The 25,379-nt window shown below is 45.2% G+C and overlaps 1 protein-coding gene across 4 annotated transcripts in view; it reads left to right on the forward strand.

The window, feature by feature from the left end:
- Positions 1–2,340: 2,340 nt before the first annotated feature.
- LOC117552370 (growth arrest-specific protein 7-like) overlaps positions 2,341–25,379 on the forward strand; it is a 46,232-nt gene continuing 23,193 nt past the window's right edge. For 2 of the 4 annotated variants that reach the window (XR_004569941.1, XM_034225745.1), the window contains exons 1-5: positions 2,341–2,783; positions 18,588–18,705; positions 22,449–22,526; positions 22,870–22,958; positions 24,224–24,277. Coding sequence is in view for 3 of the 4 variants with exons in the window: in XM_034225745.1 (XP_034081636.1) it covers positions 2,604–2,783; positions 18,588–18,705; positions 22,449–22,526; positions 22,870–22,958; positions 24,224–24,277 (519 nt within the window). In the remaining variant the exon portion in view is untranslated. The remainder of the gene's footprint in view (positions 2,784–18,587; positions 18,706–22,448; positions 22,527–22,869; positions 22,959–24,223; positions 24,278–25,379) is intronic. The other 2 variants (XM_034225746.1, XM_034225747.1) reach the window with 2 other exon arrangements.

Genomic DNA, 25,379 nt, shown 5'->3' on the forward strand with positions numbered 1-25,379 from the left:
GCTGTAGTCTGACCACCAGGAGACTATTGATGTGTGTAGTGAGTTTGGGAGACATATACTGTATAATAGTGACGCTATTGAAGATTATACCATATTTATTGAAGATTTTACACTATAAATATTCACCAAAATTATTCAAAAGCACATTCTTCCAAACTCTTTGCTGTAGTCCAACCACCAGGAGACTATTGATGTGTGTAGTGAGTTTGGTAGCACTCCACTGTATAATAGTGACGCTAGTGAATATTATTGAATATTATTGTATTCTCTTTTTTTGGAGTTGCACTTTGCAGACGGTCCCTGAGCACTCATTCCTTTTCCGGCTGCAGATAGATACCAATGTAATTTGTCCAGTTTTGAGGACGGCGCATATTGTTTTTTTTTTATCAACATATGATTGTAGTTCGTTGTCAACCTTACCACGGTACATAGGAGACATCATTTGTGTGTGAATAACGTTTTGTTCATGAGTTATTGATCCGTGAAATCCGAATCTGCCAATATCGTTCTAACTTTACTCAACTATATACAAGCTGTTAATAAACTTTTCAATCAATCAAGCTCCTAAATTCTAACCCTATATCCTATTCCTTGACCTCTGAGTGAAACGTCACGGGGTTAAGGGATAGTGGATAGGAGAATTCAAAAGGACTTAGGAGAAGAGACTGCGGTACTTTAGAGAATCCGACTGCACTTTCACTATCCGACGTGTTTATGATGCGCCAGCGGACGTCATGAATGTGCGTCTGCTGCTGTGGGGAAACTATGGAAACTACAGTTTTCTATACAGCGGACTACAACATGGATGTTCAATAAGAACGAGGGACTACTGTAAACTCATCTAGAGACTCTGCACCGTGCTCTGAAGCTGTTGCTTTATGCTTTATGAACGTGGACAACAGAGAAACATATTCTTCATGACCAAAGTTGGAATTGAAATAAAAAATGAAAGTGAAACTTATGCTCGTCACCCTCTCCCTCCGGTCCACATTAATACAAATGATCCCAATAAGTATGATTGTATGAACTATGAAAAGATCTTAAAATCAATACAAATGTATTTATTATAAACGTTAGTCCTTAACATCTATCTCTGTGTATATCACCATTCAAACATCTTTTAAAAGTTGAACAAACTCCACACAGCTCAGTAAAGACTGTGAAATGTTGACTTTATTTGATCATTTCAGTAAAAACTAACGTTCATATTTCTCTTTTTGATTATAATACTGATGAACGTTCAGAAAAAAGCACTTTGGCAACTTACCACATACGTTTTAAAATGCTTAATAAGCACCGTAACGTTCATGATATCATTTCTCGGTCATAATCGGTTGTTTCCGTGAACGGCCGACTGTTGAGTGACGGCAAATGCTGCGGCTGCAATGCATTGTGGGGCAGCATTTTCTCCTCTCCTTTCGGTAAGGGAGGTCCAGTGGTTCCTAAGCTAAAGGAGGTTATAAAGGAAGTTTGAAACCTCCTTTCCTTTCATTTAGAGAATTGGAACGGCACTTATCATGGCTGCCACTGAGGGACTTCCGGGTCATTTCACTTGGTTAGGAAGGATCCTAAGCTAAATGGACTATTGGAACGCAACTATGGACTATTCAACTGCAGCCATGCTCTGGAGGCTCGCCTACATGAGACGTTGAAATCTCGCGGGACAAAGACGCCCGCAGACTTGAGAGCGAGGCGCGGCGAGGCGGCGCAGTTCCTCTCCACGGGCTGCGGAAGCGAAATGCTTGATGGGAAACGACTCACTGTTTATTCATCATTCAATTCATTCTATATTTTATTCTGTAGATTGTGTACATTACTTTTCACTGTACTGCTTGTTGCACTCCTGGTTAGAAGCTAAACTGCATTTCGTTGTCTCAGTAGGCCTACCTGTAATGTGCAATAACAATACAGTTGAATCTAATCTTGAGCAGGAACAAATGTATTTACTTAGTACATATCTGACATTAACGATTAAACACATGTGTGCGCATTCTTTATAATTGCAAACGGAGTCAAGAAATGTGAGATCCACGAGCAGAGATTTGAGATCCGCAAGCGCATTTTTGGTCGGCAAATATAAAATTGATTCACAAATGCCTGATCGAAAGTTGTCAATGTTAAAGAGATAATCACAGATCTTTTTTTTATTTGTGAAAATATTTAGCGTATTTGCAGATCCGTTTTACACTTGCACATTTATTTGTGAGTTTGCAAATCTTTTAAATGCATTTGTGGATGGTGTTTTACATTTACAAATCACATATTTACACACAAATTATTTTTATGTTCACACAAATAATTATGAGACATATCTATGCCCATACGGTATGCACCTTAAAGTTGTTTGCAATCCGCCAAAAAACCGAGAGAAGAAGAAGAAGCCGAAGCCGACTCCGAGCTGTCCGACTTCAGGCGATCTTTTTGAGACCTCCCCCAGCTGCGATCGGCTATTCTCGCCTACTTTCGAGGGGAGCCGCAGCTCGTCTCAAACAAGCCTAGTGTCAGTGTTTGCGTTTGCGTCAGTGAGTGAGGGCTGCCGGTGAGCAACAACTGTTGATCCACTTCCCCGCCCACCCCCCCACCCCATCACTGCGCTGTGGGTGATGTCTGGATCCTACTGCCGGAGTTTGTACCCGTTCAGCGGGGAGCAGCACCCGCAGGGACTGAGCTTCCATGCCGGGGACATGATCGAAGTGCTGCAGGCGGCGCCCGGAGGCTGGTGGCGGGGGCAGAGGGAGGGGTCATCGGGCTGGTTCCCCTCCAGCTATGTGCAGGTCCTGGAGGTGAGAGACATTTAATATGTGCTGCTCGTTATTTAATACTACTTCTGGATGTCAATGTGCTTAAATCTTACTTTTAATTTGTTATCCCTGCCACTGAAAAACACATTTACACACACACACACACACACACACACACACACACACACACACACACACACACACACACACACACACACACACACACACACACACACACACACACACACACACACACACACACACACACACACACACACACACACACACACACACACACACACTGGAAGATAAAGGCAGCATTCACTAATAACGGTGGCTGCTCATCAGATTAACCCTCACCCTCACCCCACTTCCTCATTCCAGACACATTCCTGTGAAATCCTCAGGCCTGTTCTCTCTCCCTCTTTGCAATGAAAGCACAGGGTCACCTTCCAATCTCCCATTCTAATCACTTTTTTCTAAAATTATATTATAATTAAAATGTTCTTAATTCTCATAAAAAATATCAATTGAAGAGGGAGGATGATAAATTACAATAAGAACAATTTACATTTTTGGTGACAATGTGCAACACCCATCCATTCTCTTTACACTGGATACTATCCTTCATGTAAATCATAACTATGCCCCTTTCTGAGCTGCTTCTTCTGTCCGTTAAAGGCTCCTGATGGGTCAGAGTCATGAAGCCATTTCTCAGATAAACACAGGACATCTAAATTAGAGTCCAGTGAAAGTTGATGGATCTGCTCACTTTTAGATGTATTGCTTTGTATGTGTAAATGCCCACCCAAAAGGCCCTTTGGCTTATCTTTGGGATCCCAGAATGTTCTTGAGTGATTGATAGGTGGAAAGACACTCCGATTCCTGTTGGTGGAGATCCTAGGTGATCACCGGGTTCACCTGTTTCCTGTTATCCTTTTGAGGAGTACTTTTGACGAATGCACATGGATTATTGCAGCAAGAGACACCCGGGATAGGCCAAAGAGCAATCTGTGGGAAGGTTGTATCCCGTGTAACGCCCACTGTGATGTTGGCTTCATTGTCCGGTGTAGCGCGGTGTGGATCCAAAGTGGATGATTCTCCAGGGAGAGGAGACAGATAGTGATGATCAGTGCGTTACTGTATTAACCTGTTAAGCCCTGAGCCTGTTTTTCAGGTCTCAGGCTCGAAAATGACATTCCCAGAACAAATGACTGTATGTTTAGGCCTGTCACGATAATTAGTTTTGTTGGACGATACATTTTCCTGGAAATTATTGCGATAAACGATAATATCGACCGTTGTAAGACCATTTTAGACCACTGACATAATGATAATATATGATAATAATTCAAGTACATCCTTTCAAACATAACCTTTTATTGAACATTGAACATTGCTAATTAAATGTAAAATAATATTGAAATATATAATAAAAACAAATTAATTAAATTATAAAAAATTAATTAAATAAATCACACAACCAAAACAATAAATTAAATAGACTCAGGCTTGAAAACAGAGCTCTCTTGTGGCCAAAACACGCAATTGCATTTCAAAATACACTACTAAAAAAAATGTAAAATAAATAAAGTGTATATATATAAATAAAGTGTATATATATAAAAATATTAGCACACAAGCAAAAAAAGCTCCTTAAAACAAAACTCAAGTGTACAGGGGCCACTACAACGACCCAGATGCCTCAACAGGCCATATCCAAATCTGTAAATCAAAGATTCCGAGCAAGGACCACCAACATGTTTGCCTCGTGGGGCTTAGGGCAGGATCTCTCTGAGGTAGCAATGTTGCCAGCTGTGCTGAACATTCTCTCTGAGCTAGTGCTTGTTGCACAAATGCACATGTATTGTATAAATATATAGGTTACTTACGTAACCCCAGTTCTCAGAGTAACATGAAGTGAGATGTCTCACTATGGGATGCGCCTCAACGCGTATGCAAACAGAAGCATCAATCTCATTACGCCAATCCTGATTGGCTGGTGATCTTGACGTCAACGTCAGGGAATCCACCCACCCTTTAAGTAGCTTGTGCTACGACGCAGCGTCATTCAAAATAAGCACCTCTTCTCGCTTCGCCTTAGCAAGAAGGGCCTTCTGGTGAGACATCTCACTTCATGTTACTCTGAGAACTGGGTTTACGTAAGTAACCTATAGTTCTCATTCATAACACTCCGTTCGATGTCTCACTATGGGATATTGAAACTCCCGTATTGCTAGACATGCTTATCTCGAAAATCACCAAAACAACCAGAACTTAACAGGTAGAACCCTGTCTCAACACGGGACCCAGCACTGTGCAGGCCACACTTGGAGAAGAGACATCTAGCCTGTAAAAGTGGACAAAAGTGAGCGTGAGGACCTGCTCGCTGCTGCACAAATGTCTTGGATGGAAACACCCTTGAACAAAGCCCAGGATGTAGCCAGTCCACAAGTAGAATGAGCACGCAGGCCCGTTGGTGTCTGCAAACCCTGACTCGTATAAGCCAGAGCAATCGCTTCCACAATCCAGTGGGAGAGCCGTTGCCTGGTAACGGGCTTGCCCTTCTGAGAGTTAGCCCAGGATATAAAGAGTTGGTCACTACAACGAAACTCTTTTGACCTGTCCATATAGATGCGTAAAGCACAAACTGGACACAGCAAATTCGGCCGCTGTTCCTCAGAGGAACACAGCGGCGGAGGATATGCCACAATGTCAATGGGGGTACATGAGCCAACCACCTTAGGTATAAAGGCAGGGTTGGGCTTCAGCGACACTCTTGTTTGCCCCGGGGCAAACTGAGTGCATGAAGGATGTACAGAGAGCGCATGAATGTCACTGACTCGCTTGGCAGATGCCAGAGCCAGTAACAGCACTGTCTTCAGTGACAGGTGTTTTATGTCAGCTTCTTCCAGGGGTTCAAATGGAGGTCGAGTGAGCCCATCTAAAACCACTGCCAAGTCCCATAAGGGCACCAGTGACCTGGAAACAGGGAGGAGCCTGCGAGCCCCTTTCATAAAACGGCAGACCAAAGGATGTTGGCTAGCCGTCTTTCCCTCAAAGCCCACATGGCATGCAGCAATAGCAGCCAGGTACACTTTGATCGTAGAGAAAGCTCTGTGTTTATCAATTAAGTCCTGTAGAAATGATAAAATCACCCCGACAGGACATTGAAAAGAGATGTGTCCTTTTTGAAGGCACCACTCCTAAAACACCCTCCACTTACAGTCATAGAGGGACCTGGTGGAGAAAGCTCTTGCTCTCTGAATAGTGTGTATCACCTTCTGAGGGAGCCCCACTGTATTCAGATTGTACCACTCACGGGCCAGGCCCATAGTGCCAAGCGCTCTGGGTGTGGGTGAAAGATCGTCCCCCCCCGCCTGAGACAGTATGTCCCTGCGTAGTGGGAGCTGCCACGGCTGCCCGCACAGCAGCTGATATATCTCCGCCAGCCAGTACATTGCAGGCCAGTGCGGAGCTATCAGGATAAGTGTGTGGCGTTGTTCTCTCACTCTGGCCAGAGTTGGGGGTATCAGAGCCAGGGGTGGGAACTAGGGATGCTCCGATCGATCGGTCACCGATCGAGATCGGCCGATACTCACTCTCTACCGATCGATCGGTGCTCTCTAAACATGCCGATCGCGAGAGCCGATCGCATGACGTAAAATACATGACACTTTTCTCTGTGTGCGCCAAAACAAGCTCGCCAAAATGGCTTCACCGGTCTGGCATTATTTGAAGGTGTCCGAAAAAGACAGTAAAATAGCGGTATGCAACATGTGTGAAGCAGAAATCCTGCAGCTCTGCCCGCCGGACAGGTAAGCGCAGCGAAACACACACACAGGGAGAACCAGACCGCAGTTCATTTCCTCATATTCCAAACGAGAAATTACGGTAGCAAATCACCCTGTTCTTTACGACCAGAACTATTAACGGGATACAAGCCGGAGGAACCAGGCATGGAGGGAGGTGGCAGAGACAGTGGGTGAAACTGGTAGGTTTTCGCCTGTTTGGGGAGTTTATATATATATATATATTGCTCGCATAAAATCCCCGGGGTTTTTTGCTTTGTATGTCGGGGGCGGGAGATTCTTGTGATTGGTTGTTGGTCGCGTTGCACGCAAAAAATCCCCAAGCTTTCAGACACGCCCAGCTCCAAGATTTTCAAGATTTTCGAAAAGCTGCTGTGTGGACGTACCGTAAGAGTTAGACCTAACACACTTAGCTATTTTATCTACCTCTGGAACAAGCTAAACTAGTTATTATAAATATATGTATTGTTCATTGTCGGGTCACTCATTACTGGATTAGTGAGCTGCATGAAATACTGACAGGCTGTCAGGAGAGGGAGAGAGGGGGGAGAGAGAGAGGGAGAGAGAGAGGGAGAGAGGAAAAGAGAGCGCTTCCGCTAATTTCTCCCGTGTTATTATCCAAAGTGAATGTAAACTTGAATAATGTACATCATTTGAATGTAATAATTAAGTTGATTGTTGTTTGTGGAAGCTCCAGTGAATGAGCCCCATTAACTGCGTTTTAAACATCACTTTAAATGGAAGATTTAAAGTGATGTTTAAATCTTCCATTTAGGCCCCGCCCACTCGATCGGATCGGCGATCAGTATCGGCCGATACTGATTCCGGCGATCGGCGATCGGCCCCGAAATTGGCGATCGGAGCATCCCTAGTGGGAACGCGTACAGAAGGACCGGAGGCCAAACGTGTGCGAGCGCATCCACGCCTAACGGTGTGTTTAAATTGCGCATTGAAAAGAACAGCTGACATTGAGCATTTTCTTTTGATGCGAACAGATCTACCGCGGCTCGGTCGTAACGCACCCACAGCTGACTCACAATCATTAGATGTAGAGTCCAGTCTGCATATAGTGGTGCACCTCTGGACAGCAGATCCGCCCCGAGGTTCATCACTCCAGGTACGTGCGTCGCTCTCAGAGAGAGGAGACGTCCGCAGCTCCATAAGATCAGTTTGCGTGCTAGCATGTGTAACTGGAGAGAACGCAAACCACCATGGCGGTTTATATACGATATTGTGGTCGTGTTGTCTGTCCTCACAAGGACATGATGTCCTCTGAGAAAAGGCAGAAAATGTTTCAGGGTGAGGAACACCGCTAAAAGCTCCAGATAATTTATGTGTGACCGTTGGAGGTCTCTGCTCCAGAGACCCCTCACCGGTCGACCTTCGTATATACCCCCCCAGCCCGTCAGACATGCGTCTGTGGTGACCACCTTCCGCGATAGGACAGCACCCATAGGCACGCCCCGTACTAGAAAAGTCGGGTGTAGCCAGTGGCGCAGTGCCATTACGCATTTCATAGTGACCATCACTCTCCGCTCGCCATGACGCGCGGGGTCCAATCTGAGGGCAGCTACCCAGCGCTGAAACTCCCTCATGTGTAAGCGTCCCAGTCGTACCACCAGAATGGCTGACGCCATGAGCCCCAGCAACCGCAGACATGACCTGAAGAGAACATATTTGCGTGGCTGGAAATGAGCGAGGCAAGCCCTGAAGGCTTTCACTCTCTCTGCTGACAAGCGGGCTGTAAAGGACACCGAATTCAGGCGTAGGCCCAGGAAGAGTACAGTCTGGGCTGGAGACAACATGCTCTCTTCTGTGTTTATTACGAAACCCAGGTCGAGCAGGTGTTTTACGAGGACATTCGTCTGCGTAATAGCCTCTTGCTCCGACTGTGCGAGAAGGAGCCAATCGTCCAGATAAGTTGCCAGGCGAATACCCTGTTGTCTTAACGGGGCTATCGCGGCTTCCGTACACCGTACAAACACTCGCGGGCTGAGAGACAGACCGAAGGGAAGTACTCTGTACTCGTAACAGACACCCTGAAAGGCGAACCTCAGATATTTCCTGTGTGGGTAATATACTGGGATGTGGAAATACGCATCTTTCAGGTCGACTGATGTGAACCAGTCGTTTTGGCGCACGAGACGCAACAGAGATGTGTGAGTGAGCATTCTGAATTTGTATCTTTTGAGATATTTGTTCAGAGCTCTCAAATCTAGTGTAGGCCGAATTCCGTTCCCTCCCCGTTTGGGAACGAGGAAATACTTGGAATAAAAGCCGCTCTGACTCTGTTCGGCGGGTATTATCGATATAGCCTTCTTTTCTAGTAGCGAGAAAATCCCTTGCTCTAGAATATGGGCCGACTCTCCCCGGGCCTGTGAATACAGAATGCCCGAGAAGTGAGGGGGGGTGACAGCGAATTGGAGCCTGTAGCCCTGTGTTACTGTCTTGAAAACCCAAGCAGAATCTGTGAGCATCCTCCACTTTTCGCTTCTCATAGCGAGCGGAGATGTCACAGCTCTGTCGTCTTCCCTCAGTGTCTCTATTTGTTGTGTTATGGGGCCCTCTAGTGTCTGAACACGGTGGTACCCCAGGTTTACAACCCCGGCCGACACTGCGCATGCGCGTGGCGGTGGTGCCTTCACAATCCCGTCTATTGTCCGCCTTTTGAGAGCGGCCGTAGCCGCTCTAAAAAGAGGGGCAGACGACAGACTGTTGTTGTTTCTTTTCATTTTTATTGACTGCGCCCTTGGCTTCAAGCCTGGAAACGACAGTGGAAAATGATTTATTTTGAAACAACAATGATGACATGTGTTTGTGTGACTTAAACAGACAGCGGAACTTGCTGTCTTCGATGTTAAGTCCATTTCCCTGATGGCGCGAACTTGAGGATGACGTTCTGGCCTTACTCGAGGCGGCGGGAAGATGGGGGCATGGTTGCACCCCGGAAACACATGAGCATTGAACACAGGGAACTTCCAGCTCTTTCACCGAGGAGAGGAGGGAAGGCTGTCAGGCCGCCCGCTTCTTCTTCCTCGCCTGGTGGCTGAAAACCTGGGTCGGCTGTGCCTGAGCGGCAGCTGCCGGAACCGGAGATTTTCTTGGCCAACTCCCTCTTGCGTCGTGCCTGGGCTGGGGACCCGGGACGGGCTGCGGTCTCTGCTGCTTCGGTATTTTGAACCGGGCAGGACGTGAGACAGCTTGAGTGAAGGCCTGCCGCGGGACCATTGGAGGTGGCGGCTGGACCCTTCGGGGGAAACAGAGCTGAAGAGCCTTGTCTCCCTTCCTTTTTGACTCGCATCTCAGCTGCATTGAAGCTAGAGCGGAGCCAAATATGCCCTCGGGAACAATAGGCATGTCCAGAACATCCTCTTTTTCCCGGTCTGGAAGGTTCGTCAGGTTGAGCCACCTGGCTCTCTCCTGTACCACCATCATTCCCAGTGCTTTTTCCGTGGCTTGGACTGCACAGCGCTGCACACGGAGGCAAATGTCCGTGATCGCTGCGATCTCGTCCCACACGGCAGGCTCAGGTTTGCTCAACATGTCTTCGCAGAGCTCCGCCTGGTAGGCGGTCAGCAGCGAGGAGACGTTGAGTGCCCTGGCGGACAAAGCTGCGGCTTTATAGGCCCGTTCGGTCATCGCTGACTGGAACCGGTCTGCCTTTGCCGGTAGCATGGGGTTCCTGCTCGGTGTCGAAGCCAGCCTCGGTTGGAGGTGGGCTTCCACCAGCGGTTCCATGGGCGGCATGCGGAGCAGGCCGAGCCTCTCCATACCGTCACAGTCCAGGGAGGAGGCAATCTGGATTGGGGCCTTGTTGCTAAAGGGACGGTCTCTCCACGAGACCGACACCTCGTCCAGCATCTCCGGAAAGACTGGAAGGAGCTGCCTCTTCGTCCTCGCTGCTTGGGGCAAGTTCTTCCCCTCGTAGCGAGATCTGGAGGTCTCCTTGGCCACTTCAGGCCATGGGATGTCCAGCCTGGACGCAGCCTGTTGACACACGGCCTGCAAGTCCATGCTTAGGACGGGCGAAGCTGGTATGCTCTCGCCCGGGGGAGCGGACATCGCTCCCGGCTTTGCAGCCTGAGCCGATTAAACGAAGATGTCATCCGAGTCCGAGTCAGACAGGAGGAACTCAGAGGTATCCTCTTCGTCCTCCATATAGTCCAACTCCAGGACATCCTCCGCGGGTGGAACCATGGTGAGGTCCAATTGGGAGTCCCAGCTTGACACAGCGCGGGGCTCCGCTCTCGCGGCTCTTGCCGCCACCGGGTCCCAGCCTGAAATGGCGTGGGGCTCCGGTTCAGCGGCTGTCTTTGTTGTTGAGCCCCAGTCTGACACAGCACGGGGCTCAATCTCTGCGGCGGACGCCACCATGTCTTGATTGCCGGCCGGCGAATCAGCGGACATGAGGGGGTCCTGTCCCGACAAGCTAGCTTGGCGTGCTAACCGTCGGCGGAGGCTCTTAATGGTAAAGCGGGTACAATGCCCGCACGAGCCGGGGTTATCGATAGCCTCCCGGGCGTGTTCCAGCCCGAGGCAGGAAGAGCAGACCTGGTGTGAGTCTGTGCCTGAAATCTTAAACCCGCAGCCGCATAGCCGAGCCTCCGAGTCCCTGACTCCTCTGGTGTGAGGGAGAGAAGGGTCCATCTTCGATCGCCGGGGTGTCGGCGTGGAGTGGACACGCTAGTAACAGGTACGTTACTGAGAAAAAAATCCAACCTTGCCGTTAGTCCGAAAGGAAAAAAGGCGACGGTGTAGATTTTATTCTTTAAAGAATATTAACTGGTGTGTTAATACCTTCTTCTTTTTTTATCTTTGTCTCCTCTGGTGTGAGAGAGAAAAGAGAACGTCCTCTTTACCATGGTGTCGGTGTGGAGGGAAGAAAAAACAAGCAACAGGTATGTTACTAGCTTGAAGAAAAAATCAAACCTTACCGTTATTTCGACAGAAAGAAACGGCGAGGCAGATTACAATATTAACTGGTGTGTTAATATTGCTCAGTCTTCTTGCAAAGCAAAAAAAGTAACCGGCAAGCGCCCGTCGACCGAATGTTAGCTTTGGGTTCAGTCTGTGGACCGTTAAGCTAGCCCGGTTACTGATAAATCGAGATGTAGTGAGACATCGAACGGAGTGTTATGAATGAGAACTCACCACATGAAGGGATCGGATGATGCATCAACTGCTTCTTCCTGGAGGAACTTTGTCAGCTCTAAATCAACAAGTACTCTTTTTGGGAGCGCTTGTGGTTAATTGGGCTTTTCTGTTCTGTAGAAGGTCCCTCAGCCTCTTCTTCCTGACAGGTGCTGGTGGAGGTTCATCGTTTCCTCTGCAGCTTTACTGCAGCTCTCTTCGCTGCTGGCACCTTCTCTGCTTCCTTGTTGCTCTTTCATGTCCACTAGCTCTTGCACAAGCTGTTGCCTGACATCATCCAAGACTTCTGCATCCTCCATGCTACCACGATACCTCGGATCCAAGACTTCTGCATCCTCCATGCTACCACGGTACCTCAGATCCAAGACTTCTGCATCCTCCATGCTACCACGGTACCTCAGATCCAAGACTTCTGCATCCTCCATGCTACCACGGTACCTCAGATCCAAGACTTCTGCATCCTCCATGCTACCACGGTACCTCGGATCCAAGACTTCTGCATCCTCCATGCTACCACGGTACCTCGGATCCAAGACGGTGGCCTTGGTCAACAAGAGCTGGATGTTTGGTGGGCTGTATTTCTGTACCCTGCACGTTGCCCTTTATGTTCTCTGTGAGTTCAGTCGTTCCAACACAGAACTGAGGACACCGCTGATAGCAGATCTGTGAAATCAGCCACTGGCTTCATTGCTGCATTTATGGATTCTAACTCGTCAAATCCTGCCAGGTTGGGTTGAGGTGGCCATGTTTTCGATCCTCAACGAGGACACGTCTTATGGCCGGGAGTTGCTCCAGCACCTTCTCTAGCATCTTTTGCTTTGTTCCCCATCGTGTGGCGACATCCTGTGGGAAAGATAACATGTTATTTTTCATTAGTCTAAATCAACATAATTAAACAAATATTACTTTTGCCATTTCCATTATTTATCACAAGTAATTGTACATGTTATTATAATGTAACCAACGATCTAATACATGCTAATGAAAGAACATTACAGGTCCATATGTAAGTCACAAAAAAAATAAGAACTCTTTATTTAATCTTAAATTAACCGTTAACATGTTTTTTGTTGAATATTAACACAACTATCAATGATTTATCCATCACTCACCAGTATTAGACTGTGTTGGGGGAGATTGGCTTCAGTCTGTGCCTTTCTCAGGTCTCTCTTCTTTAGCCAGCTGAGGTTGAAGGTGTTGACAAGATTCCTACACACTCCCATGGCACGCGCTGTGCGATCCTTGTCACTGTCCAAACCATGAGACACAGCCAAATGGAGGTTGTGGCCAAAGCAGTTGAGCCATGGCCAGCCGAGTTGGCGTATTGCAGCCACAATGTTTGCACCATTGTCTGTGGTTATACAGGAAAGTTTGCTCTCCTCCAGTGCCCAGTCTGCTAATAATAATAATAATACATGAGACTTGTATAGCGCTAAAGCAGACTGCAGGTTTTCTGCAAGTATGTTAGCAGTGTGGTTGTCTGGTATGTACCTGGTCTCTAAACACTTCGACTGCAGTCCAGTCATCTGTAATGTAATGCACGGTCAAGCTCATGTATGGTGTCATATTAGAGCTTGACCACATATCGGTAGTTGCAGAGTAAAAAGATATGTCTTTTAACTCTTTCAGAACTTTGTCTTTCACCTGGTTGTATAGACAGCTGGTGTGTTTGCTCCCGGCTGGGAAAACGGAATGGGGTGGTTGTGTTTCAGGTGTTTCTCGGAGTGTCTGACTCCTGACCTGGCTCTGTGTGTGACCCCCGCCCCTCACAGCCCGCCAGGCCGGCAGACACACACAACGCGAGCGCGTGTGCCTGGCAGCCACATCGTGCCTGGCGAAGATTCTGGTCACATCCTTATGTAAACAGCAATTTATCGAGCTCAGAAATATTATCGAGTCCATTTTTATTTATCGTACGATAAGTCAATTTATTGATTATCGCAACAGGTATATGGTCACTTCTAAAAGGGGTAAATTAATAATCTTTTTTCTCAAAGCAATGAAGATAAACCTGTGAGTTGGATGTAGAAAAGTCATAATCAATATAGTTGTTTTTATTTTAGAGTAAATTCAGATTGAACATGGTAAAACAATTTAAATTATAGTTTCCGTCCAAAAAAAAACCATTACTTATAGTGAAAACTAACCTTGAATGATGGGATAGTAGACTAAAACCTTTAGGAATCCAAATTATAACATATAATAAGTACCCTGTATCAAGATTGATGCAAAACAAGTGACATTTGACCTTTTTAGAGAGGTTTAGAAAAAAACCCACCTCTGGGGTCATTTGGGTGTATTTGCCGGATCTCTGGAACCCATTGGTCGATTTTGGTGATTGACACCTCTTTTGAACCGTTAGAGCCAATATAATCGAGGGGGGGGGGCTCCTAAATCCATCTAAACATTACCATTGGTGAATGAGAGTGATGCTTAGCCAGCATGCCCAAAACCGGAAGCTGGTTTACACTCTATAGAAAACTATGTTTATTGCCATAAATGTTATGATGGATTATCAGTAATCGTTTCGAAGTGACGCAGAGACATTGGATTAACCTTCAGCAGCGTTTATATGCGTTTTAATGCCCTTGAACACAACTTTTGATCAGAAAGCAACAAAGGTAAGACCATGCTCGGCGCCGTGGGAGGGCCAGGGAAGCCCTCCCATTTGACATTCCTGCCCTCCCCCAATAAACACGTTTTTTATTATTTATAACATTTAAAAAATGTTTTAATTTGAATTATAAATAAACTGTGAACTTTTATGCTACGATGTATGTGATGTCAGATAGTAACAAAAAAAAAAATCGCAGGCTACGTCAAATAAATTCATGTCTGTTGTGATTTGTGATTGACATTTAGACCAATCACAGCGTCACACTCTGCCGCCTATTCTGGATTTGTTTATTGTGCATTCTGTAGACTCCCATTTCTGTTTGAATTACAAAATGGACATCAGAAATTGGCTCAAAAGGTCTAAGGATTTATTAAAACGAAATAGCGATGAAAGAACTGCAGCCGATGGTGCTGCTGGCAACCCTGCACCTGCCGTTGCAGCAGCACGCCTTAATGTCACAAGCTTGACCTCGGCAAACCCCGGGGCTGAGTTAGCGAGCCCAGGCCTTCACTCATCAAGGCGGCCGCCACCAACGCTGTCCTCCGAGACACAGCTCCTTGTGCCCCTACCATCACCACCTGCGTTGCCACACCCTGTACCACACCCGCCAGCATCCTCCTCCTCCGTGCCGGTGCCTCCACTACAGACGCTACCTTGTAGCACATCAACAGGTACTATTGGGCCAGCAACCGCTCAAAGACCAACAGCCCCAGATGATCTTGGGGTTAATAAACCCAACCAGGTGAAACTGGACTGTTATCCAGGGAGATTGTTTTCAGGAAAGAAGCACACTTGTGCCGCTGCATGGTACAAGAGAGCTCTATTTCTGTTCACAAAAATGTTTAAAAAGAGGTAACCACAAAGCGATATTTAACTGAAAATACTAGGGAAATGTTTACACAGAATTTTTCTTCCACACTTGCCCCTGCTAACATCTCAGCAAATGAGCTAGTAGATCATTTTAATTCAAAAATTAAAAAGGTTATAGATGCCATTGCTCCAACTAAGGTAAAGGAAGTGTCTGGCAAGAAAATATCTCCATGGAGAAAGGCCATGAGCGTGAGAACAGAAAAAAGAGAATGTCGAAAAGCTGAACGCAGGTGGTGAAAAACAAATCTCCAGGTTCCATTTGAAATCTATAAAGAGAGACTTGGCCTTTATAATTTGGAATTGAAAAACGCACGACAATCGTTCTTCTCTGACATCATTACCAAAAACAACGCTAGGTTTATAAACTGCTGGTTTATAAAGCACTGAATGGTTTAGGCCCAGAATACATTTCTGACCTCCTGCTAAATTATGAACCATCCAGATCTCTCAGGTCTTCAGGGACTGGTCAGCTTTCTGTCCCCAGAGTCAGAACTAAACATGGAGAAGCAGCGTTCAGTTATTATGCTCCAAATATCTGGAACAAACCTGCAGGTCCGCTACAACTCTGACTACTTTTAAATCCAGGCTGAAGACTTTTCTTTTTGTCGCTGCTTTTAATTGAACTATTCATATCTTAGACTGCACTGTAACTTTTATCCATATGCTATATAAATAAACTTGCCCTGCCTTACAACAACAGACCATGGCTTGAAGATTCGTTAAAAGCAGACGCAGCCTTTTGTTTCCCCTGTAGACACTTTAAAGTAAATACGTCTTCATCTGATGCGGCTTTTACTGTCAAAGGTTTTTGCGACTGGAAACACACATTACAGACTGATAAAGGACTGCTAAGACATGCCGCATCAAAAGAACACATTTCATGTGAGAGTTTGTGGAGAGAGAGACAGATACGCGAGGAAACAAATAAGGAAATTAGTACTTTGGTGCAGATCAGCTGCACGGAGCCGTTATTACGTGTCAGCTGTCGTTGATATTATAGCTTTTTTAGCTGTCAACCAACTCCCTCTCAGAGGTGACCACGGTTCACTCCACAGCATGTCCGAGTCAGGCAGTGGGCTCTTCCTATCGCTGTTTGAGTATACGCTGCAGTACAAAGATGCAGAGTTGGCCAAAATAATGTTCTAAGTTAGCTCGGCTGAGCGAAAGGATGCACCTGCAGTGCATAGGAACATAAACCATGCCCAAGGCGGGCTAAACAGTTCATCGTCTCCGTCTATTTCTCTCTGAGTGCAACGATGAGGAAGCTGCCATCCTTAACCAGTGTGCCTTGCTCGTGGTTGACCAGTGTTTGTGCTGCCACGCACACAATGTTTCAAAAGTGGTTTCTATGTTGACCTTTATTTGTGTATGTTTGCGATAAGTGTGCGTCTTTACGCAATGCTGTTGGCCTTGCTGTTTGATATATATTGTACTGCAGGCCACACATGACGGTTTTGTGTGCCCTCCCATGAAAATCATATGCCCTCCCTTTAGATTTGTTCTGGCGCCGGGTCTGGGTAAGACGTATTTGCCGTTTTGCCCCCATAAAGTGAAGTTGTGTGTTGTCTTTGCTGGATTTCGCTGCCTTGAGTTTTGGTCGCACAGTGATTAAACTTATACCATTGGAATGTGTGGAATCTCAGCTTTCATATGATATCTAGTTTCGTAGTTTGTGCAGATTGCATGAAGTTTAACATATTGCTACCGTGAGTTATGTGCTAAGTGCGTTAGCACTCTTTCGCTTAGTGCTGATTCAGAGGCTTGGCATTAGACTTTTGTCTGTTTTGTTTAGGTTATGAAAAATGGTTCATATCGTCAGTTAGCTGAGTTTCTTCCCGTTAAGTGGGTATGACACATTAATAGGTTGTTAAATGTTAAGAAGCCCTGAGACACAGTTTCGTGAAAATGGTTTTGTTTGCCCCCGCCGGCAGGGTGCTATCGGGCTTAACAGGTTAACGTCCAGTTGGTGGCTTTGTATGTCTCTTCAGCCTTCCTTCTATCAGAAGTTGCAATGAAATTTCACACCGATGGGGGATCTTGTAAAATTAAGATCCATGGCTCAGTAGCCAGGGAGAGGTCCCAACACTAACATACAATGAAGATTAATCAGAATGTTCTGTACATTAAACTGTGACTCATCACGTGTGTTCCTGGGAAAGCAGGGCCTTCAAACGATTATACTTTGAGGGAAATTATACATTATTGTTCAATTCATAACCACAATAACAAGAAGGTATACATGTGTCATTTGACACATAATAAAACAACTTTTTGCATATTACATAATTATATTACAAGACAAGCATGTGTAAGCCTGGTCACACCCTGCATGAGATCAGTTAGAGAGGACAGTATGATCATTCAAAGCTGGACGCATGGACTTGCATAAAGGTGAATGAAGCAGTCTTTGAAGGGTCACAGCGAGACATGCATTGTACTTAGTACTCAGTGTGGAAAGCAGAACTCTGGATTGACATGTTGCTATATGATCCTGAACAGAAGTGCAGATAAGATGTGAGGAGAGCACAGTGTGTGTCAGTATGACCCTGTGTCAGCCACGTCATGTGTCTGGCTGGAGTAGAAGCTGCGAGGAGAGGCAGTGAGACAAACAAGGCTTTAGAAATCCACATAAACTGGAGGGGTGGGTGGGTTGTAACAGAACAGGCTTTGTTAGCAGTACTTGCCACTCTCACAAACACATATGCAGACAATAATCACAGTTTGTGTGCATGTACGGTACATATTGTAGTTTCATGCATTCATTCTCAATTAGATAATTGCTAATGGACTTTGTCCGTGTTCTGATTGGCATGTGTGGTCAGCAGTGCATTGGTTGGTAGGAGTTCCCTGAGAGCAGACGGAATGAAGGGAAACAGTTGTGGACTTTAAAACCAAAGGCACACTATAAAGCTTGTTACGATGCTGGGGGGTTCAGAGTTTGTTGCTAATTTTCTGTGGGTTTGTTACCATGAAAAACTAGCCGATATAGAATTTCTCAAAACAGCATCTCTAAAGTGTAAAATGTGGTGCAATGCTGTTTCTTTCTGCTGACCAGTAGCAGATGTGTGCAGTGTGTGTTCTCCAGCTGTAAAGTGTGTGCACACACTCCCTTGTTCTGCATGTGGCAGTGCAGCCTGCTCCACTCTGAAGTCATTGGCTGCTGGTTGTGAAATACTTGAGGAAGTGGGAACCTAATTGAAGTCAAACTATTTGTTGCACAATTTTAGAGCCTTCAGTGTTTTTGTTAAATTCTGTTACATTTTTTATCTCCAGCACTTTTTTAGATTTAGACAGTCCTTTAAGAAATACATCTTTACCTTTGATCTAACATGTGTTTTAAATTGAAATCCAAAGTGCTGGTGGTTATTGACACAAGCTGACTGTGTGTTTTGACAGAGGACAGCATCTCTCTGTCAGCTCCCTGTGGAGGGGTTCAGAGACCCCCTGTCTCCTCAGTGGAGATGCTACATGTCTCCACAAGGCTGCCGATACTACGTCAACACCACAAGCAACGGTAAGAGTCAATGAAGTAAAATAGTCAAGGACACATTTTTAAGATGTATTTCCAGAACATAACCCCCCTCTCTGTTTATGTACGGGTAACAGATTCCTCTGCTAACAGCCCGTTAGCCAATACTCAACTAGGCTGTCGTTTAAATATTGCATATATTATATATAGATATAATGACCTGCTCCTTCAAATCAAATCAAGCTTTATTTATATCGCACCTTTCACAGTGACACATTTTTTTTTCACACAAAGTGCTTCACAAAAAAACATAGACAATTCACAAATAGAAACAATACTATCTCTCCCTTCCAGGTTAATAATCAGTGTAACTCATAGCTTTGCGATATACACTGTATACATTGATATATATACAGTATGTATGCATGCATACATACACACACACAATACACATTTTTTAAAGAATAATAAAATACAATTCAGTTAAAAGTAACATTTTAAAAAGGTGGGTCTTGATTTTGTTATCTTAAAAGTGTGATCGCTCTCTGCTGCCTCAGATCCTCTGGAGGCTGTACCACAGCCACATTTCTGTGATAATAAAATGATGCTCACCGTGGGTCTTTGTTTTACCTTTTGGGTACGATTAAAAGGCCAGTACCAGAACACTTGAGGGTTCTAGAGGGCTCATAGGTTAGAAGCAAATCCGAGAAACTAGCTATGCCCAAGACCATAAAGAGTTTTAAAAACCAATTGAAGTATTTTCAAATGGATTCTGTAGCTCACAGGGAGCCAGTGCAGAGACTTTACAATGGGGTGATGTGTGCTCTGGTCCTCGGTCAAACACGCGCAGCTGAGTTTCGCTGCAGTTATAGTGGTGCAATATTGTTTTTAGGCCGAACAGAAAGTAGTGCATTCTACATGTTATCAAAGCGTGCATCCGTGTCTCTGTACTGGCCCGAGAGAGAAACAGTTGTACTTTGGCAATATTCCAGAGATGATAAAATGCTCTTTTTGTTATATTTCTGATATGTGGTTCAAAGTTTAGCTCTGAGTCTAAGATTACCTCTAGGTTCTCAACTTGTTGGCAAGGTTTCATATTTAGTTAATGAAGTTCTGAAACCAGTTTCTCTCTCTGAGCTCCAGAACTAATAATTAACAGCTCAGTTTTGTCCTGGTTGAGCTGAAGAAAATGATACGAGTTGTTAGTTGATTTATTGATGGGGGGTGCTCGTTCTTCCCGTGGCTCACTTAGACGAGGGCTTTTTAACCAAGTGGAGGTGACAAAAACTGTTCTGCCTTGCTCCCCAACTTCACTTTGGATTCAAAATACAGAGCAATGGAACCAGTGAGAGAAGGGTAGAAGAAGTGATACTGCCAACATCTTGTCACTTTAAGACGCAGATGCAGTGTGAGATAAAGGGACATATTTGCATTTTCTAATTCTTCAAGCCTAAACACACAAAATGCTGTGCAGTGTTTGCACAACATGTTGTTCTTGGAGCTTGCTAAAGTTCTTGGTGGAAAGCTAACGGCCATTTCTCTGTATTGTACCCCGTTCTCTGCTCCCTCAGTAGGGACCTATAGTCCATGTACAGTGTAACCAGCTGCTCCTCAGAGATGTTCACATCCTCTCTCATTCATTTATTAAATAATAAATCTGATTTGTACAGCATTTTAGTAGGATAGTAGTATTTTAAAGTGTCAACAATATAATAATCAGACCCTGCAATAGAATAAATCAAGTTTCACTTTAGTTTTTCAAGTAACTCAACTCTAACTCACTCACTCAGCGTCATCAAGGTTATCTTTTAGGAATATGAGCATGTCCACATTTCCAGGTAGAAGCTGGGATGTTCGGGCGTTTACAAAATCCCCTGCTGTGGAAACAACTCTCTTGCTTGGTACTGATGTTGCTGGGACAGAGAGATATGCTTTGGCCATGGGTGACAGCAATGGGTCAAACTGTGCATTGTCTGTCCACCACTTCAAAAACAATACAGTTGTTGCCAAGAAGGTGAGGCTTATTGACAGGGCGAGATATAAATATACTGTTGGTACTTGTCTATGTCTCTAGGTATGTACATGTAGCCCTGTAAATATGATGTCCTTTTGTGTTCTGTTGTTTTATGTTCATGTTGTAACCTACTTGCTGCCATGTTGGACAGGTCTCCCTTGAAAAAGAGATCGATGATCTCAATGGGACCATCTGGTTAAATAACGGTTTACAATTTATTTATTTTTTAAAAGATTTTTATTCGATATATCATTACATCCCTAGTGTTTACTAAAAGAACATGTATGCAATTTAATCATTTTAACCCTTTATTTGGGGGGGTACCTCACCTCCACCTCCTCCGGGGGCATGCAACCCCGGGAAGATTTGTTTTTAAATGTTGAAGTGAAAAGCATCAATCTGGTGCACTTTGAGCACAAAATGAATGTATGGATACAGCTCTCAACACTCAGATGAAAGGGAGCTGTATACTTTTCAATAATCCAAACATCTTTAGAATATGATCACAACCAATAACAAATCATTTAAACTGGTTTATTCTTATTTGATGTTACCTAGTTAGCATTCTTTCTTTCTATTTATGCATATTTTACTAATCACTCTCCTTTTAAACTTTTTTTTTTTTTACTGTCCTATAGTACACATTGGAATGATTTGTTAATTTTCTTTTTACAACTATATGAAATAGATAAAGGTGTGCTCTCTAGCTCTCTCTCTCTGTCTCGCTCGCTCACAGAGGCTGTGTGCTCCTCCGTGGCGATGACGGCTTGCGTTAAAAGATAATAATAAACATAGGCCTATTTGTAAAGTGGGGGGACACAAACGGGATTTCGAAAAGTGTCACGGTTAAACTCCTTATGAAGTGGTGAGCTCCGCTCCACATTGCTTTTCTTCCCGACTGCAACGCTGTGTGTGTGTGTGTTGTGTGTGTGTGTGTGTGTGTGTGTGTGTGTGTGTGTGTGTGTGTGTGTGTGTGTGTGTGTGTGTGTGTGTGTGTGTGTGTGTGTGTGTGTGTGTGTGTGTGTGTGTGTGTGTGTGTGTGTGTGTGTGTGTGTGTGTGTGTGTGTGTGTGTGTGTGTGTGTGTGTGTGTGTGTGTGTGTGTGTGTGTGTGTGTGTGTGTGTGTGTGTGTGAGGTTTTTACATATGTCTGTAAATTAAAGTTGTGTGAAAGTTTATTTATATATCTCTGTAAATGTGCAGGCTCGGATTGGCCATCGGGAATATCGGGATTTTTCCCGGTGGGCCGCTGCCGTTGGTGGGCTGCTGCCTTCGGTGGGCCGCTGGCTCTGGCATAGGTGGGCCGTGGACTTTCACAGCGCCGCTGCGCCGGTACCGCACCCGCCGCCACCGCACCCGCCACCGCACCCGCCACCGCAGCGGCTCTGTGAAAGTCCACCGCCATTGCGAGTCTCCGGCTGTAACAGTCCACTACTGCCCGCGAGGACCCAGGTTCGATTCCGGCCTGAGGTCCAAAAAAATTATTTTGAAAAAAATAAATAATAATAATCTCCCGTTCATCGCATCCATTCGCGACCCACCTATCACATCGTTGCGCCCCACACTTTGAGAAACGCTGGGTTAGGGTATAAAACATAACAGATCCCACTCCAAAGTGAAAGAAATGTGGAACACTGTAAGATCTGTTTAACTGCTGACTGAAGTGCCAAGTATGCAACCATTCACTTTCAATGTGAACACTGTGACAAGAGTATGACAGCTGGTAGGCATTCCGGTTTCCTAATGCCCCCCCCCTTCTCCTTAACACTCCATCAGAAACGACATGGGAGAGACCGTCCAGTGCCCCTGGGACCCCAAACACCTGCCTCTGCCTCAGACCCCCCCTGCCAATAGGTAGGGTCTGCAGTGTGTCAGCACCCTGTTCAGCAAACACACTTCCTGTGACTCATCTCTGCCCTGCTGGGAGGCCTCCTCCATTTCTGTTGGTTACGTTTTCATCAGTTGCTAAATATTTAGGAAGGAATTTGAACCAAACTTATTGGTGAATTTATGAATAGTTAGTGTAACCCAATCAAGATCTCTATTATTTATCTGTGCTTGCCTCATATAAGACATAATATACACACAACGAGAAGGAAACGTTCATCCTGGATCAGCAAAGGTTACAGCCAATCAGCACCAAATAACTAAGGACTTTCTCTTTCCCTCTCACCCTCTTTCTCTCATTTCTCTCCAGTAAATGGATTTCACTCAAGTGGTAGTCCGTTGCATCATGTGGAACATTCACACAACAGTGTGGTTAGGAAAAGCAGTTCAGAGCCACAGGTAAAGCCGTTTAACTATTCAAACAAATCATTTTCCTCTACCACTGGTCAAACCTCAACCAATGAGCTTTATGGGGCTGACACACATGGTAAATGGACTGCATATATGTAGCGCTTTATACAGGGAGCATCAACTGCAGGGGTTGGGATCAAACCCACAACCTTCCAGTGGAAGGACGACCTGCACTGCCTCACAGGCACAGTTGCCACAATTGCTTGAATTACCCGATTTGGCCTCAGGAGGTCATACGTTACTTTGTGTCAGACAGATAAGCTAATTGCCTTTACTAAACAGTTACTACGCAGATCTGTAAGGTTCGCTAATATAAACACACAGAAAAGTGAAAAAATCAATAATTTGTTGAAAACGAATCAGTTTTTGCCAATCAATGCAGTTCTTCAGGAAAATAGCAAGCTGGCTGCCAGACGACACACAGACGCTGTGGAGCTTGATGAAATATTTGGCTGATTAATAAGATTTATCTTAGCTCTCACAATTTCCAGGACTATTAAAATACACTGTTTTTAAGGGTCGCCTTTCAGACAGCTTAGGGCCCAGGGACAGACATTTACCTTAGCATCATTCTCAGGGGGTTGACCAGCTTTTCTTCTGCTGTCTGTTTCAAGAATGTGATATTTCAAGGGTCTCTTTCTTGGGGTGTGGGCAAATAGCTCTATAGCGCCCCCTACCAAGTTGCTAACAGTTAGCCTCTCAGCAGTATTGTAAATCCAACAGGAAGTTAGTCATCTTCTGAGCTTTTGAGAACTTAGAGTTGCTTGGGCAGGGGCTCTGTCACTAATAAATCCTCAGTGTCTGTCTTTACTCAGTTCCAGCTCTCCTGTGTGCTCCTTGTGTTCCAGTTCTTTGCTCCAAGAATCTCATCACATCAGTCATTTTCTATTTTATGTGCAGTCCTTGGCCATTTTTTACTTTTCACATGCCGCATTTGAACAAGCTCCTCCTACGGATTTCATCAAACCAACTTCCAATTTTGTCGGTACTGTGTGTGTGTGTGTGTGTGTGTGTGTGTGTGTGTGTGTGTGTGTGTGTGTGTGTGTGTGTGTGTGTGTGTGTGTGTGTGTGTGTGTGTGTGTGTGTGTGTGTGTGTGTGTGTGTGTGTGTGTGTGTGTGTGTGTGTGTGTGTGTGTGTGTGTGTGTGTGTGTGTGTGTGTGTGTGTGTGTGTGTGTGTGTGTGTGTGTGTGTGTGTGTGTGTGTGTGTGTGTGTGTGTGTGTGGAGGCTTTGACAGTGTCCTTCTCTCTGCAGAGCCCAGGATCAACGTCGGCCACCAGGAAACAGAACAAGGAAACTACAGTCACGGTGAGTGTGGAGGATAACAGGAACTCTGACCTCTGACCCCTCCCTGCCTCTCTACAGTAGCCCTGAAGGAACACATTTGATCCCATCAGAGAAAGGCTTCAGTATTTTTTCGGTCTTAGTTTAAAACCACAAGCTGGAGACATTTTCCAGGTTGACTAACATGGAATTCCTTGAGATTAGCATGATGATAAAGAGCAGATATTTTTCCTGCATATATTTAGCTATTTAGTCCAAGATCTGAGGCTCTTTGACACTAAGGGGGCAGGTCAGGTCATTATTTTATAATTCATGGATTCAGTATTTCTTTAAATAACAGTTTGTGTCTAACAAACAAGAAGATTGAACAGGGCGTTTTCCATAATAAAGTGAACATGTATTATCAATCAATATTATTACATATTGTTGAGGATCCTTACATTACGAGCCTGGGGCTGTCGGGGCCGGGGCAGCTAGGTCCGCGGAGCCCGGTGTCGCGGGGGCTGCTGCTGCACCGGCCAGGGGCCCGGGGGCTGCGGATGAAGTAGGGATGAATATCGTGAGAGATGAAACAGGGACTGTAGAGAGTGTGGTGAGTGTGAGAGGAAAAAATGTGGAAACAGGTAAACAGGTGGGAGATGATGTAGTAGGACAGGTGAGGACTGGTGCTGTGGGACAGGTGGAGGCTGTTGGCACACAGCAGGAGCTGCCGTCTGGTTCTGGGAGGCAAAAAGAGCTTCAACAGGCTGCAGACAGTAATGAGGTGACAGAGATGGACACAGACGGTGAGGGGGATTCTGACTGTGTTTCAGTTGCAGATAGTCTCTCTCAGAATGCAGAGATATATTCTTTGGAAGAGATTAATGTTTTTTTAGATGAGTCTTTTGGCAAGGCAGTGGAAGTGAGAGACTTTTTCCCTGACACTAACAAGTTTCTTCATACAGTGAGCACTCTTCAGAAAGTTGTAGGGTTAGACCTGCTGGATGAAAAGAGACGCTATCGTCTCAGGAAGCATGTAACTGCTATGAAAAAAGTTACGAAAGGAAGCAAAAAAGGGGGGAAACTGAAAAGGTCTAAATAATTTCAAAATGATCATGCAACACTGGGTGTCTCCTCTCTGCTGTGT

This window comes from Gymnodraco acuticeps, unplaced genomic scaffold (genome assembly GCF_902827175.1).
Source record: "Gymnodraco acuticeps unplaced genomic scaffold, fGymAcu1.1, whole genome shotgun sequence".
Lineage (NCBI taxonomy): Eukaryota > Metazoa > Chordata > Actinopteri > Perciformes > Bathydraconidae > Gymnodraco > Gymnodraco acuticeps.